Raw genomic sequence first — 17,015 nt, 5'->3', positions numbered from 1 at the left:
AATAACAAGTTATTGGATGACAATATTTTATTTATTTATTTAATTGGATTTCTAGGCCGTCCTCCAGGGGACACCACACAGCTTACAACATAAAATGAATACAAAATAGACAGTTATAAAATCCAACTATAAAAGCTACATTTGACAATTCAAATATTTAAAATGTAATCTTAAAAACCCCAAAACATTTAAAACAATTCAACCAACTTCATCCCATCACAGTCATAATATTCGGCTGGAGCAGAGTGACAGTGCTCAATGGCCCCAGGCCTGCTGGCAAAGGTGTGTTTTTAAAATCTTTTGAAAGGCCGGGAGGGTGGGGGGAATGCAAATCTCTGAGGGGAGTTGGTTCCAAAGGACTGGAGCTGCCACAGAGAAGGTCCCTCCCCTAGGCCCTGCCAAGTGACATTGCCTGGCTGACGGGATCAGGAGAAGGTCAACCGCTGGGATTCATGAGGCAGGAAAATGGACCTGTAAGTAGTCTTGTCCTAAGCTACAAATATAGTTGTAAACATGTTATGGCATGGGTTACCTTGCCTTGGTTAGAATGTTAAGGGATAAAGAAAAATAAGAGGACTCTTACCTTTGTTTTTGGATCTAGAATCTTTACACCATAAATGGAAATCTGTAATTCAACTTTTGGTGTTTTTTGGCCTTCAGATTTCTTAATATGTCTTGCAAACTGAAAATCAGAGAAAAAATAATCATAAATAATATTTTAAGATCCTACTTACCTTATGTTCTTATAGAACTATCAATTAGTAATTTCTCTTACATTGGGATACTTTGTCATTTTTTTAAACTCACAATTTAATTTCTATTCTGCCTCTCTGTTTATTCCAACATTTACTAAGTTCTATTATATTTAGTTTCTTTAAAGTATTTTTTGGGAAAAGAGGTTTAGTTGTCAATGTGTTTTTCTTTCAGCCACAATTCCTGGGATTGGTAGTTCTCTGGCTCATTGGGTCTTTAGAGAATTATTAAACCTATAGTGACCATTGCCAAATTATGACACATCAAGGCCAGAAATGAATTTCTGGAAAAATCTTAACAGGATAGATTGAAACTATTAAAAAAACATTGGCCTCAGGTTACAATCCGACCAGATATTCCAGAAGGATAGCATGATTATCAAAACTATCAAGGGATCTCAAGACATTAAAACTTGAAATCAGCCTTGCATGATAGCACAAATAACAAACACAGAAGTATTAGGTCTCCTTTATTCCAAGATTATCTTTAGAAACTCTTGCAACTCTCAAAATACATCTTCTACCACCACTATCCTCCCAGTTTTAGAGTCCAACAAGCTTGGGAAGTCCCTTCTAAGATGCTTGCCATGCCCACATTCCTTCCACAGACTTACATTTCATTTTTTCATGCCATTATCTAATTTGTTTATTTCCAACCACTTTCCCCACAAACTCATTCTCTCTCTCACACACACACACACACACATGCACACACATACATGGGCACACACACACACACTCTACTGCATATGCTTGGAAGTTTTGTATGTACATAACATATTTTTGGGGGTATAAAACACACATTTGTACCCCCCAAAATAGGCTGAAAATGTGGGTGTTTCTTATACACTGAATGTAGCCCCACCCTTTGATCCCTGCCTCCCAGCAATTTACCTCCTTGCAGCAAACAGTGTAGATCCTGATTAGCAAAAGCAAATGATTGTCAGCCTCCTGACCTACAGTTGACTCAGCATGGGCAGGCCATGTGCTAAACTGAAACTAAAACTAGCTGCAAGGAGGCAAATTGCTGGCAATGTGGGACTGCTGAAACTTCAGGCAGGTAAGTCAACAACTATAAATGTCTATAGAATGTTCAAATTATTAGACTTATTTTTTAAAGACTGCTTTATTATTGTTCTAGACAACTTAACAAAATAAAGAAGCTTTTTAAAATCAATGCTTGATTTGAAGAAGTCCAGCTTTTTTTAAATAGCAGAGAATACTTCCAGAAAACCACATCAGTTTTAAAGATCTGTAAAAGTATAAACTGAAATGTAACAGTGTCCTGTTTAGTATTTAGATAAGGCAGCTGATTTAAACCCTGACTTAGTCATGTTTGGAGTAGATCTATTTAAATAATCGGGAGGAGTTAGTGTAACTACATTTAAAACTTTCTGGCATTAATATATTGCCATAATATACATTTTTCATATTCGTTGCTATTTCTATGGATCAGACACACATGCACAGAAATACAAAGCAAACAGTGTATATCAACTGTGCTATTTTCTGTTTGCTGTTTCACAAATTGCTGGGAGGCAGAGGCTTTTCCCCCTGATTTTCCTTCTCAAAAACTAAGGTGCGTCTTATATTACGGTGCGTCTTATACTCCAAAACTATGGTAGGTATATATGTGTGTGATATGAGCTCTAGATATTATTTCTTAGTATGATTAGAGTGTCTTGTGAGGATTCATGGTGAGTTGATGTTCATAGGAGCAGGAATGTCATGATCAACAGCCAAACAGCAAATTCTGGCTGGTGGAGTGTCTCCAGAAAAAGATGATGGGATTGCATTTTTGGACAGGTGATAAAACATAGTCATAAAAGAACCATAATTTATTATTATAAGGTGCGTTCCAAAAGTAATGCACTTTAAAAAAAAAGTAATTTATTGAACAGATTTGCACAAACACTTACAATTCTTCAAAGTACTGTACTTGGCCCTCTACACATTTTTTCCAGCGACTCTACCCTGACTGGTATGCACCCTGGAAGGCGTCTTCGGGCACCTCTCACAAGGTCTTTGTCATGGCTGATTGGATTTCTTCTATGGATGAAAAATGGGTTCCTTTCAGGGCTGCCTTAATCCGAGGGAACAAAAAGAAGTCTGCTGGGGCCATGTCAGGACTATAGTGAGGGTGGGGCAGAGTTGGCACCTGGTGTTTGACCAGGAACTCAGGGACTCATAGCACATTGTGGAAAGGAACGTTGTCATGACGGAGTTGCCAGGTAGCGGAGATGTCTTTTCTCATCCTGAAGACCCTTTTTCGGAGTCTTTCCAGCACATCCATGTAGTAGGCAGCGTTAACTGTCTGTCCTTGAGGAACAAACTCCTTGTCGAAAAAGACAATGATCATTGTTTTCACTTTTGATTTGCTCATTCTTGCCTTTTTGGGCTTGGGGGACTGGTCGGTGTGCCACTCAGACCTTTGGAGTTTTATTTCTGGGTCATATTCAAAAATCCAGGTTTCATCACCAGTGATGACGTTGTCCAAATAATCAGGTTCAATTTCAGTTTAGCACAAAACTTAATCACGTAAAGTTGCTCAGTCATCAATTCCATTTTTTTCATGACACCGTCGGCACGGAGAGATTTACAATAACTGACGTCCTGCCACTTCCACAGCTTGGAGAGCACTGAGACTGGTTTTGTGGCAAAGCTTAGCATTCCACCCCCACCTACTCCAAGTGATTCGGTCCCAATCCAACCAATAGGAGTGGCGCAGGAAATTCAATTGTATTACTTTTAGAACGCACCCTGTATAACCTTGACAATAGATGAGAATGTCTATGTAGAAATCAGTCAGATATTGTTGGGAAATCAAGAAGCCAACTGAGATCTGGTACAGGGAAGAAATGATTGGCTAGGCCATTTGTATATTCCTCAGAGCAGCCAGAACTCCAAAAGTATTTATAACATGATTTTTTAGTTCTAATATGTTAGCTCTTCTAGGATTTTTTTTTATTTAAAGAATGTCTGCCTATCTCATAGAGATTTTAGGCATCTTGCAGCAATTAATAAAAGACATATTATTTATTATAGTCTTCCCATCAGAAAACCATAACAAGACACATTAGTCACCACTTTATTGAATCCCACCCTAGGCCAATGTTTGCAGGAAGAGCCAAGTCTTCATGACCTTCTGAAAGGATAAAAGAGTAAGATCCCCAAAACTCAAGTGGGATCTTGAGGCATTGGTAGGCATTGGTAGGCATCAAAGGCATTGGTAGCTACAGAGAAAGCATGTCTCCAAAGTCACAGTAGATGATACTTGAGAGAAAGGAGGTTGGCCATGTCCGGAAATTATTGTAACCCTGTTAAAGAGTGTAAATATACAATCTTGCCAATCTGATAGTGATTCTCTGTCACTCTCTTCCCCCCCCACATCCATAAACAAGGAATCAAGGTGGGACAATTTTGAGTTTCTTTCTCATTTATTCCTCCCTTCCAGGTTCAACCTGTGTTTACCTAGACTTTTGAATTTCAATGTTAAGACCATCTCCATGAGTTTTCATTTGTTTATTGGCTCTGTAACACTATCTTTGTACTTTAGAAATTACCATATTTTGGGGAGTATAAAACACACTTCCCCCTCACATAAAAGAGGGTGAAAATGTTAGTGCATCTTATACACCAAATACAGCCATTTTTGGCCTCCAAAACTCCTGCTCCACACATCCTATTTTTTGTAAAATTAGAGTGTGCAGAGGGTTTGGGGGGCCTGCAAAGTGCTCCTGAGGGCAGGGGAGGGCAAAAATGCAACATGTGGGACAGTTTGGGAGGTGAAAAACAAGCCCATTTTTTGCAAATATGGGGCTTGCAGAGGGGTTGGGAGGCCTATAGAGTGATCCTGGCGGCTGGGGAGGGAAAAAACTTTTTTTTTGTTTACCTCTTCAAAATCTTGGTGTATGTTATACTCTGGTGTATCTTATAGTCTGAAAAAATGTGATAATCAGTGCTGAATTTACTTCTCTATGCTTAGAATTTTGCTCCGTCCAATTGCTGAGTTGTGGTAGCACTACAAACATAAATGTATCCTTATAGTCTGATACATAAGATAGATTGTATTGGCAAGGTTCTGTTGTAGAAAATGTTTCCAAAAATTTAATAAAGTACAAAAATGTTCTAATGTCATAGATGTTGTAACATCCTACATTAATTATCAACAAAGGAAAGTTGATGTTACAACTGAAGCCAAATTATTATTACTGATCCTGTTCCATTGTCTCCAATTATATTTTGAAGCTGATTTATTTTATTTGAAAGCCTTCAAATAAATAAAAAAAGTTTATTTAGTTAAAGCCTTTCCTTTGAGTAGCGGAAAATAAAACAAGATGCAGAAATGTTACTGCTGTCTTTGATACTACAAAGAGAAAGAAAACTATTTGGAAAAAAACTATCAGCAGGCTTCTTGTTTCTGAAAATTGTCTCTGAATGATAGCAGGCCAGCAAAGGGAAAGAAATTAGAGGGCAATCAAGTCTCCTTCAGCTGCCTTGGACTTCATTTCTCAACAACTCCAGAGAGGTGATGGAATCTATGATACAAAACATCTGGAGAATTCCAGTTTGTCTATACCTGTGCTAGTTTCAAAATGTATCCCTTTGATGGGGCTAAATATGTGGGCTATACCATGTGTCATTCTGTATTTTTTCAAACATTAAAACTTATCATCTGCAGCCAAACAATCTCTCTGATTTGTGGCTTGGGCAGGTTTCACTTGGAAATATTTTAAAAAACCAATTTTAGATATCCTGTTTTAGGTATTTAATATTTAAAATTATGGAAAATATTACTTCAGAAAATGGAGTACTTTGGAAACACTTATGGAACTACGTACTATGCCCCCCTGATTTTTTTGATTTACACTCTGTTTAATGCAGAGAAAAATTCTTTATGTACAGTGAAAATAGAAAGTATTCCAAGTAAAACTGAATATTCCAGCAGGAGGATGGTATATTACGCAATAACACTCTTCAAGGAACTGGTCAATTGCTGGTGCAATGTAGTAACTGAAATGCTGATTATTTAAGATAAATTAAAATTTGGAAAATAAATCGAAAAACATTTTTTTCCCTGACTCTTTTTTGCTGTGGAACACCAGCCCCACCTGCTGGTAAAAATAAAAATGCATGGTACTTTTATGATTTTATACTGAATAGTGTAAATGAGGTAAACATCATGTTTTTATATATTTAACTTCTTTATCTCTGACTATAAAACCACATTAATTATAAGATATTATGGCATACATATCTATAAACATAATGCAGTCATAATTGAACAACGCTTCAGCAAATGCAAAATTTCACAGCCATTTAAACAAAAGTTAACAACAAGTAACCATCTCCTGATATGCATTAAGCTCTTTGAAGCATCATGTTATTTATTTAAACAGATGTTTTAAGTGGATTAAAAAGTCCAAAAGCATTAAAAACACTTTTTAAAAAGGTAAAAATAAAAAAACATTTAAATTGACTATAGAACTATAATTAATTCCCTTCTAATAAAGACCTATGCTTTTAATTTAATTGAAATTTCCTTTTCTAATTTCGAAAATCAAAATTGAGTTACTTTAACACAAAACAATTATTTGTGCTTTCTTCTTCAGCTGCATCCCCAAGTCCAAGATTATTACCTCTAAAGTTTAATTTAACAGTTCAAATCCTTGCATATCTGTTTTCCAATTTCTGTGGTGAAGCCATGCCGCCATGTATACAAGTAACTGCCTGGCACAGAATTCAAACATGTACAACAAAAGTTCCATAATATTTTGGATTTGGTTTATTTTTGTTATTAGATCAACCAACATCTTTTTCTTAATAATGCAATTTACTTCTCAAATGTACATCTTCTTTGTTTTTGTTTTATATATAGCCATAATATTCCTTCTCCTCTTATTTTTCCCTCAATCACATCCCTGTGAGGTGGACTGAGCTTAGAGCAGGAGTGTCAAACTCACATCGTCATGGCGTCATCATGTGACATGTCGTGACTTTCCCCCCCTTTGCTAAACCGGACATGGGTGGGGCCAGAGCATGGCTCAACAAGCCAGCAGGCTGCAAGTTTGACACTCCTGGCTTAGAGAGAGTGACTGAGTCATAAGTCATATAGCAGGCTTTCATAAATATTGTTCAAAACTGTAATAGTTCTACAATACCACCAACACTTTTATTTATCTCTATTATTCTATTTAAAGTAATATTTTTAAAACATATCAGATTTTATTTAATTGGATTAGATGTAAATTGAGAGATTGGGGAGAAAGAGATATAGAATCAATTCTGATAAGACACGAAAGCTGGCAATTCAGAAGCTTTCCTATTGCTGACTCTGGATGGGATTATAGGAAGGTAGTCCTTGTTGAATGACCCACTCATTCAGTGACCAAAGTTATGATGACATTGAATGAGAGGATTTACTTGTTTGCAGTTAAATCTGTGGCAGCATTCCCATAGTCATGTTTTTAGTGCCTGGTAATCAGCTTGCAGTTTTGAGAGGTACAGTGTCCTGTGATCAGCATTTGAAACCTCAACTTTAGGCTTCTGACAAGCAAAGTCAACGGGAATTTGCAGGAACTCACAAATGGGGAACAGGTTGTCCATGGGATGCTGCAACCACACAGAATTTGTATAACAATGGCAAACAAGATCGCCGAAAGTGCTATTGTGCATCTACAAAAGCCAAACAATTTTCCAAACCAAAATTAATATTTAAAATACAGGTAATCCTTGACTTACAATAGTTCACTTAGTGACCATTTGAAGTTACAACGGCACTGAAAAAATGTGACATGATTATTTTTCACACTTATGCACCATCCCCATGGTCACATGATTTATGTGCAAATGCTTGACAAATAACTCAAATTTATGACACGGGGCAAAACTGGCTTAACAAATTTTCCACTTAGCCACATTTATTTATTTATTTGATTATTTGTTTGTATTTATCTGCCACCCAACTCCAATAAGACTCTGGGCAGCTGTAAATTTAGGCTCAATTGTGGTGATAGGTTGAGGACTACCTGTAACCCCTAATCAGAATTGAGCTACAATAGCACAAGACATCATAAATAACTTATGCTGCTTTTTTTGAAGTCCACCTTTCCAACAATAACCTGACTCTACATTTATCTAATAGATACAAAAAATGGCTATTTGATTATGGATGTGATTATTGTTCATCTATAAAAAGTGACTTAATTAATGTTAAAATAAATTTCCATTATCATAAATGGGTTAGATATTCTAATTCCCTGCTCCAGGCTTGCTTATATCCTTGAATGCCCAAGTTGAATATTAACATAGTATAATCTAGCAAGGACTTATTAGGGTTGTTTTGTGGTGTGTCTGTCGAAATTACTACAAACAAAGGTGGTTCTGAAGGATTTATCTTGACTTCATAAGTTGTTTTATTTATTTTAAAAATCCAGTTTTTTCCCCCAATTGATTAAACAGGCTGCATCAATTAATTGAACAACAGTATTAACTCTGCCTTTTACTATCTCCTCCAAAACAATGCTTTCCTTTGTGCTCTTTCAGACCATAAAAACCAAAGTAGATGTCTCTCTGATAGTTCATGTAGAAGAAGGAGAATTCAATGCTTTTACAAATAATTGGACCCTAAGGGACCCTCATTTATAAGAGATGTCTGATATTAATGATCCCAAGATAGCTAAGAGTACACTTCCAATGACGGAGCTCACTGACCTGAGAAAGAAAATACACCTTACTGAGTCTGAAAAATTAACAACGTTCTCTAAGAGGCAATGACAGCTTCCTAACAGAGGAAATAACTTCTCAGACCCCCTAAAAGTTAAATTTATTTTCAGAAATTGTGAAAAGTTAAATTTATTTTCAGAAATTGTGTTTTAGAAATATATAGAGGAATGTTATACCAATACTGTAAATTATCCACAGCAGAGCTTTGTTTTTTAAAGGTAGGTAACTTTAGCATACAAGATGGACAGTGTGATGTTCCTTGATCTCCATGTGGAATATATGATCCCTTCCTCTTCTTGAATTTTGTCCATGTCATTAATGTACATTCATATTAGAGGAACTAAACAGATGCAATGCTATTCACAAAAGCAGACACTGTTTATGAATTTTCAAAGCCTATATCAGGGGTGTCAAACCCAAGGCTTAAATCTGAGCTATGGGGCCACCTTTGGGAAGAGCAAAGGACTGGCCTGTGGTGCCTCTGCCAGTGAAAATGGATCCAAATTTTCATTGGCAGAGGGTTGTAGGAGGCCGTTGCAGCCAAAAATAGAACTCAAGAGTCCGTTTTTTCTGTCAGTGTGCTCAGGCCACTACAGATGCCCCAACACAAGTGACTTTGAGCAGGCCATAACTCCTTGGCCCTGCTACCCCCACTCCCAAGGTCAAACACAACCCTAATGTAGCCCTCGATGAAATTGAGTTTAAGATCACTGGCCTATACTGTAAGCATGGGATGGAATAATTCCAGTTTGGGGGAATATTGAGATTTTAATCCCCATTCTTGTTAGAGTCATAATTGAGATAATTCTATTGGGAGGGGTATTTTCATTTGATCCTGTTTGCTGCAATGAACTTTGCTTTGTTAGTAGGTCTTCATGTATGTTGGGGTAGAGAATTTTTTTTTTTCCTGTTGGAAAAAAAAGGCCGAAATAGTGCTATCCTAGTCTCCCTTAATTTTAAAAATTCAGCAAATACATGTGCAGCAAATATATGCTGATTAGTTAATGATTATGGATTAGGGGTGATATCCTGAGTAGTTGGAGCTTGCAGGCTACTTGGTTGTTTTGCAATGTGTGTTCTGAGTCTGGTTTCAGTTTCTATGGCTGGGATACGTTTGTTAATGAGGGCTGGTTTCCAGATGTCTGGTAGGCGGGAGGTATTATCCCGCTTGTTCATATTTTGGGGATGTTTTTCTATTAACTAATCAGCATACCTCAGTTTAATCAACGACTCCAGGTGTTACCCCACTGACTCACCAGGGAGTTTCTACACAGCAGGCAATTGCTGAGCCATCAAACTACACCCAGCCACCAGTATTTATAGAAGGAAGGCAGCTCAGGTCAATTACACATGCTGTTGTGCACATTCAACTTTGTACAGAACAAAGTATTCAATGAGAATATTTCATTCATTCAGATCTAGGATGTGTTATTTGTGTTATTTATTTTTTTGAGCAGTATACTTTTCAAATGCGAATGAACATATGTGTCCCAGGTTAATATTGTAAGATCCAATCTGAGTCAGTCAATGGGACCAAAGTTTTATTCTTTCAAGCTTTCAGACTCGCTCTAAAGCTCAACCTCAGAGAATTTTGCTGTCTGCAGAACCTGTCTCCATTCTGGAGAGAGAGAAAGAGAGATTTTTCCTCAAGATGGACACCAGGCATGAATCAAAAATTGTGGAACAACAATCCTTTGGTCTATTGACCAACCCAGATTGAATCCTATAAAGTACAGTTACAAACACGCATTTAGAATCAGACATTTTTTCTAAAAAAAAAAGTGTTTTAAAATTTTCCTTACCTTAAGTTTTCTCACAGCATCTCTTACAACCTCTGTGCCTTTGGGCTGCTCCACTTCTGTACTGCCAAGAAACTGAAATATCGTAATTTGTGAGAAAAAAGTTTTAAGTCTTTGAAATAGCTAATCGGCTTTTTATAGTGGGCAGATATATGATATTAAATAGAGCCGAGGTGGCGCAGCAGGTAGAGTGATGAACTGCAGGCCACTGAAGCTGACTGTAGATCTGCAGATCAGCGGTTCAAATCTCATCACCGGCTCAAGGTTGATTCAGCCTTCCATCCTTCTGAGGTGGGCAAAATGAAGACCCGGATTGTGGGGGCAATACGCTGGCTCTGTTAAAAAGTGCTATTGCTAACATGTTGTAAGCGGCATAAAAATTGAATAAATAAATAAAAATAAATAAAAATCAGAAAGACAAAATGTTGGTTAAACTGAAATATTTTACCTAATTTGACATCTTTTTCTTTCATCAAATATACTTTTGACTGCTACTGCACATAATTGTCTCCTCTGGCAAATAAATATTGGAGAAATCCTAACCCTTACTGAAGAAAAATTTCAGCCACAAATGACTTGCCACAATATTTACAAAAAATTTTCCAATTCTGCCTACAGTTTGATCTCTTTCTAATGTTATCAACTTGTAGTGAACAGTAACAGACAAATGTGAAATATGATGCACTAGCATAGAATTTAGGGCAAGACTTCATCATAAATTATGGTGTCATGCCAGAATTTATTACATTTGTTTTGGAAGAAACTTTGAGGATTAAGGTAAAAGGCACTCAGTAGTACACTCAGAGTGGCTTATAGTAATGCTGACTTGTAGAAATGTAAGTATTTCATTTAAATGATTGTTATTCATTTCAGAGGATAAGAACTGCTGCACTCAGTTAATCAATGAGAGACCACACGGAAGCATTTGTGAACAATTCAAGCAGAAATTTTGCAGTGGATGCAAAAATTTCTATGTGGTTTATTGTGGCACAAAACTTGTCTTTCACATACAGTGGTACCTCTATTTAAGAACTTAACTCATTCCATGACCAGGTTCTTAAATAGAAACATTCTTAGGTAGAAGCAATTTTTCTCATAGAAATCAATGTAAAAGTAAATAATGTGTGCAAACCCATTAGGAAAGAAATAAAAGCTTGGAATTTGGGTGGGAGGAGGAGGAGGAAGAAGAAGAGGACAGTCACTGCCGAAAGAAGGTGAGGTGAGGGGAATCAAAAAAATTTAAAACTTTAAGGCTTAAAAATAAAAAAGAGGGACTCTGAGGCAGCAAGGGGTATGCACCTCCCATTCACCCGGCACGAGGCTGCCTCCCACACATTGCACCAGAGAGAGAAACCCAGGCGGGTGAGAGAGGGGAACATCCCGCTCCTTTGACTGAAAGGTGTCTGCGGCTGTTACCTGCTGCCTCTTCCTTCCCATGCTGAAGGGCTCCCCTCTCCTCTCCCTCGTTCACTTTGTAGCCAGTGCCTTTCCTTCACTGTGGTGATTCCTCGGTTTGGCTGAAGCCGAGTTGATCTGGCCAAGGCGAAGCACCCCCTTTTGCCTTTCCGTGCCCAGATGCTCCAGGAAGCAACCTCGCACTGGGTGTATGGGAGGCAGCACGAGGCAGTCATCACAGCAAAGTGGTTTATTCCATGTCCAAGCGCGCAGAGAAAGGAAAACACTCTGTTCGCTCTGGGCTGCCAAAGCCTCCTTAAGCACCACTGAAAGGCTCCTCTGGCAGCCCAGTAAAGCCCGAGATGGCCGGGATTAAAGGGGGAAGGGTAGGAAACTGGCCGGGCCTTTGTGCCGCTCTCAAATTTCCTGGGAAATTTTTCTGGGCTCTGGTTAAGTAGAAAATGGTTCTAAAGTAGAGGCAAAAAAATCTTGAACACTCGGTTCTTGTCTAGAAAAGTTCTTAAGTAGAGGCATTCTTAAGTAGAGGTACCACTGTATTATGCTGATAATATTTCCCAGCTCTGTAGACTGTATGGCAATAAAGATGAGATGGCTATTATAGGAGCTAATATAATGTGCTGCTTTTTAAATCCCTGAATTTGTTCTAAGGTTGGCAGCCACCATCATGGTGAACTCTGGTGGTACGGTGCTTAAAGTACAGTATTGCAGGCTAACTCTGCTCACAGTTTGGAGTTTGATCCTGATTGGGTTCAAGGTTGATTCAGCCTTTCATCTTTCCATGGGCAGTAAAATGGGGACACAGATTGTTGGGGCCAATATGCTTACGTTGTAAGCATAGGGAGTGCTATAAAGCACTAAAGGGTGGCATATAAACTTAAACCCCACTGCTATCATGGAACTTTCTCCTGATACAAATGATGATCAAAAAGAAAAAAAAAGGCTTGGGCTGTACTCCACCATGGATACTGCACATTTCTATATGAAGAAATGTTGAAAATAAAGGTATAGCATTCTTTTATGTCAAACACATGAAATGCAGCTCATGTATGCTCTTTGCCACCAAATCTTTTTGTAACCAGGGATCCAGAGTAACTCCTTTTTCCATGCAGTGAGAACAATCAAGTTGTCCTTGCTTGAAAGAATGTTCTGTGGTTATTGCACAGACAATAAAGCAACAGGAATTCCTGCATATTATCTTTTTCTGCCTGGAGAAAGGGGTTATTTTGAACTGTAAATCTGGCTTACAGTGTAAGGCACCAGAAATGGATACACTTCATCTCCTTGGTGTATGCCCACTGTCAGCTGTTCACTGGAGGTGTAACCCTATTGAAAATTGTTCTGCAAATCAAGTCATACTCCATTAACGGCCCTATGGGCAATGCTGAACCTATAATATATCTCCCAGACCTGTTGTTAGGCAGCTTTCAGAAAAATAGTTAGAAAATTTGTTAGGTTGGATGATCTCTGATAATTTAACTATTAAGTAAAAAAGTCTCTGAAAAATTAAAAAGGTATGGATTGATGAGAAATGGGAACCCCAATGCTATGAACTAGACAGAGAAGTGAAAGGCAAAATACTTAAATACTGTTTCAAACAAAATCATGTTCAATATTAAAAATATCAATATAGGAAAAATATCAGCAATAACTTCCATGTGTGAGTAATAACATTTCAAGACATTAATTTTGAGTATTTAATTATTTACACATATCATAACTAAGATGCCATAGCACAGTTGTGGCAAACCTTTTTTTCCTCAGGTGCCAAAACGTGGGTGTGCGCTTTTGCACATTCGTGAGTGCCTACACCCATAATTCAATGCCTGGAGAGGGCAAAAATAGCTTCCCCCTCCCTCTGGAGCACATCTGGATGCCAAATATAGACTGTTTCTCAACTTCTGGTGGGTAAAAATGCCCTCCCCCATCCCCATGGAGGCTCCCTGTAAGACAAAAACACCCTCCTAAAGCCTCTGTGCAAGCCAAATATCAGCTGACTGGCACATACATACATATTGCGGTGAGGCAGAACAACATTGGTTGCCGATCAGTTTCTGGTCACAATTCAAAGTGTTGGTTATGACCTATAAAGCCCTTTATGGCATTAGACCAGAATATCTCCGAGACCTCCTTCTGCCGCATGAATCCCAGCGACCAGTTAGGTCCCACAGAGTTGGCCTTCTCTGGGTCCCATCGATGAAACAATGTTGTCTGGCATGACCCAGGGGAAGAGTCTTCTCTGTGGCGGCCCCGACCCTCTGGAACCAACTCCCCCCAGAGATTAGGATTGCCCACACCCTCCCTGCCTTTCACAAATTCCTTAAAACCCACCTCTGCCATCAGGCATGGGGAAATTGATTCCCCTGGGCCATTTCCACTTTACGTATGGTTTGTATGAGACATATGATTGTTTTTTATATTAAGTGTTTTAAATTGTTTTTAACTATTGGATTTGTATTGTTCAGTTGCTGTAAGCCGCCCCGAGTCTTCGGAGAGGGGTGGCATACAAATCTAATAAGTAAGTAAGTAAGTAAGTAAGTAAGTAAGTAAGTAAGTAAGTAAGTAAGTAAGTAAGTAAGTAAGTAAGTAAATAAATAAATAAATAAATAAATAGCTAGCGTGCCAGCAAATATGGCTCCTTGTGCCACCTGCCATCACTGCCATAGAACCAGTAATGGGCAGACAAAATTTTACTGCCACAATGTGGGTGTGGCTCATTTTGTGGGTTTGGCTTGATGGTCACATGATTAGGTAGGAGTGGCTTGCCGGCCATGCGACCAGGTGGGAGTGGCGTGAATGATCATTATCGTTCAAGTGAACTGTTAAGTCCTCAACTTACAACCTCACCAGTGTCACTGTCTGGGGTGATAATTTGCTTTGCATTTGACATGCCCTCCTTCCTGGGTCGCCCCCTGCCTCAGGCTGGGTAGCTAGATGAATGGGTGCCGATCAACTGTTGAGAAAAGAGGGGGAGGAAATGGGCCCCCTGCAACTCCTGCACTGCCAGTACTGGTCTCCCAGCCTCTTTCCGAGGAGGAGGAGGGGGATCGGAGGGGGGATGGTCAACTAGAACTGGGCACACAGCTTCATTTCTGCCGGTGGAACTATGTTCCACCCTGTCCTGCCTGCTGCCCACCCCTGCATAGCACATGGACTTACAAAATTATTTATGAAAAAGAAAAGCTGGTTTGCCTCAATATTCTTTGCTCCTTCATAAGTTAGAGTTTCTACCAGTATTTTTCACTTCCTGCAGGTGGGTTCTTGTCCCTAAATCTGCTTTAGTGGCTAGAGATCCTGGCCACATTGAATATTCTTTGGGACTAAATCTGTGGGGTTGCATTGCAAGGATTTAACTACTGAATTTTAAGCCTATTTGCAAGGACAGAAAAGACCACTTCTACGTTCAGAAGTATTTCACCTACTTGCTTAAAGTTAGCAGATTAATTTTACATTTATTTAATACATCAAAACAGAACTGAGTAACTTTTGTTCATCTGTAACTTCCACTTTCATCAGCCTAGCTAGGACTGGAGAGAACTGTAGCTCAGCAGTACTTGGAAAGCTACAGACACCCTGCTCTGGAACTGGGTACCTCAAATATATTCCTGTGATGGTGAACCTCTGGCACGTGTGCCACAGCTGGCGAGCAGAACCCTTTCTGAGATATGTGAGCCATCACCCATCTCAGCTCAGCTGACGTGCTTCCTGCCAGCCAACTAATTTTCAGGAGTTGTGCATGCATGTGCAAGGGAGTGCATGCATAGGGTGGGGCAGGGAGCATGGCCCATTTTTGGTCCCAAGAGGCTGCAGGGAGGTCTGCTAGGCCCAAAATGGAGGCAGGGTGTCACACATACATGCATAGGGAGAATGGTGTGTGTGTGTCATACACGCATGAACAGGAGAGTGTGAGGAGTTCATGTGCATATGCACGGGGGCATGGGAGCATGGGAGGTCATTTGTGCATAAGCAGGGATGGGCACATTGCATTATGGGTGCTGGCACACACATTTTTGACAAGAAAAGGGTTAGCCATCACTATTATATTCAATACCTTTCTCTGAAAATACCTTTCTCTCTTCCTCCCCCCTCTCTCTATACAGAGAGAGAGAGAGAGAGAGAGAGAGAGAGAGAGAACCATAGTTGTAGATTTATAAACTAGCCTCCCATAATAAAACCATATTAAACCAGTAATTTGGATAGTGAGTCAGAATTACAGTTGTTTCTTCAAGTTGAAAACATGTTTCCTGGAAAACAATTTAATCAGACATTTTTAGTTTTAATTAGTGATGGGTGAACCGAACCCGCACAATTCGGGTCCATACCGAATTTTCCGGTGTTCGGTATGCCGAACACGAACCTGAATTTTTTTGAAACTTCGGGCAAAGTTTGGGGTCGCGTTCGGCATTCAGAGCTTTGACATCACCGGCAGGTTGCTAAGGACGCCAAGGTGATCACTTCCTGGATTCCATGGAATCCAGGAAGTGATCACCTTGGCGTCTTTAGCAACCTGCCAGTGACGTCAAGGCTCCGCCCCTGAAATCTCTTCATGGGAGGGATTCCCCAGCTCCTTCATGTTTATTTTTACCTGAAAGGACATCGCAACGGCACTGCAAGCAAAGGGCAGTCCTTTCACGTAAAAATAAACATGTTTATTTTTACGTGAAAGGACCGCCTTTTGTTGCAGCGCCGCTGTGGCATCCTTTTTCGTAAAAATAACAATGTTTATTTTTACGTGAAGACCTCCCTTTGAAGGAGCTGGGGAATCCCTCCCACGAAGAGATTCCGGGGGCGGAATCTTGACGTCACCGGCAGGTTGCTAAGGACACCAAGGCGATCACTTCCTGGATTCCATGGAATCCAGGAAGTGATCACCTTGGCGTCCTTAGCAACCTGCAGGTATACGTGACATCAAAGCTCCGCCCCCAGAATCTCTTGGTGGGATTCCCAATTCGGGTTCGGGTTCGGTTTGAACAAATTTGGCGTACACTTCATTCGAACTTGCCGAACCCGAACACCGTTGGGTTCGCCCATCACTAGTTTTAATGCATACAACACTATTATGGACAAGTAGTGGACAATACAATTATCCTTAAAACCTTTGAAAAAAACATTACGATAGTGACTATAAGCAAATTCTAAGGGCAAAAGTAAATTTACTTTTCTTTTAATAATTTAGAAGTATATATTAAAATCACTGCCAAGAAGTCATGATACCTGAGCCACTTTATTGTTTTAGCATTATGGTGAAATGTAGAATAAAAATGATAAAAACAAAAATACTTAGTAATATTTATAATCTTTTCATTTTTGATAATTTTGACCTCCC

At 39.2% G+C, this 17,015-nt stretch overlaps 1 protein-coding gene across 5 annotated transcripts in view; it reads right to left on the bottom strand.

Moving 5' to 3' along the window:
• The window catches only part of GULP1 (GULP PTB domain containing engulfment adaptor 1), a 159,834-nt gene that overhangs the window by 18,111 nt on the left and 124,708 nt on the right, over positions 1-17,015 (bottom strand). For all 5 annotated transcript variants that reach the window (XM_070731917.1, XM_070731920.1, XM_070731918.1 and 2 more), the window contains 2 exons: positions 10,280-10,351; positions 584-682 (listed from right to left, as the gene is read on the bottom strand). In XM_070731917.1, coding sequence (XP_070588018.1) covers positions 584-682; positions 10,280-10,351 — 171 coding nt within the window. The remainder of the gene's footprint in view (positions 1-583; positions 683-10,279; positions 10,352-17,015) is intronic.

This window comes from Erythrolamprus reginae, chromosome 1 (genome assembly GCF_031021105.1).
Source record: "Erythrolamprus reginae isolate rEryReg1 chromosome 1, rEryReg1.hap1, whole genome shotgun sequence".
In the NCBI taxonomy this organism is placed as follows: domain Eukaryota; kingdom Metazoa; phylum Chordata; class Lepidosauria; order Squamata; family Dipsadidae; genus Erythrolamprus; species Erythrolamprus reginae.
The sequence above is the reverse complement of the archived record's forward strand: the minus strand, read 5'-3'. Positions and strand labels throughout refer to the sequence as shown.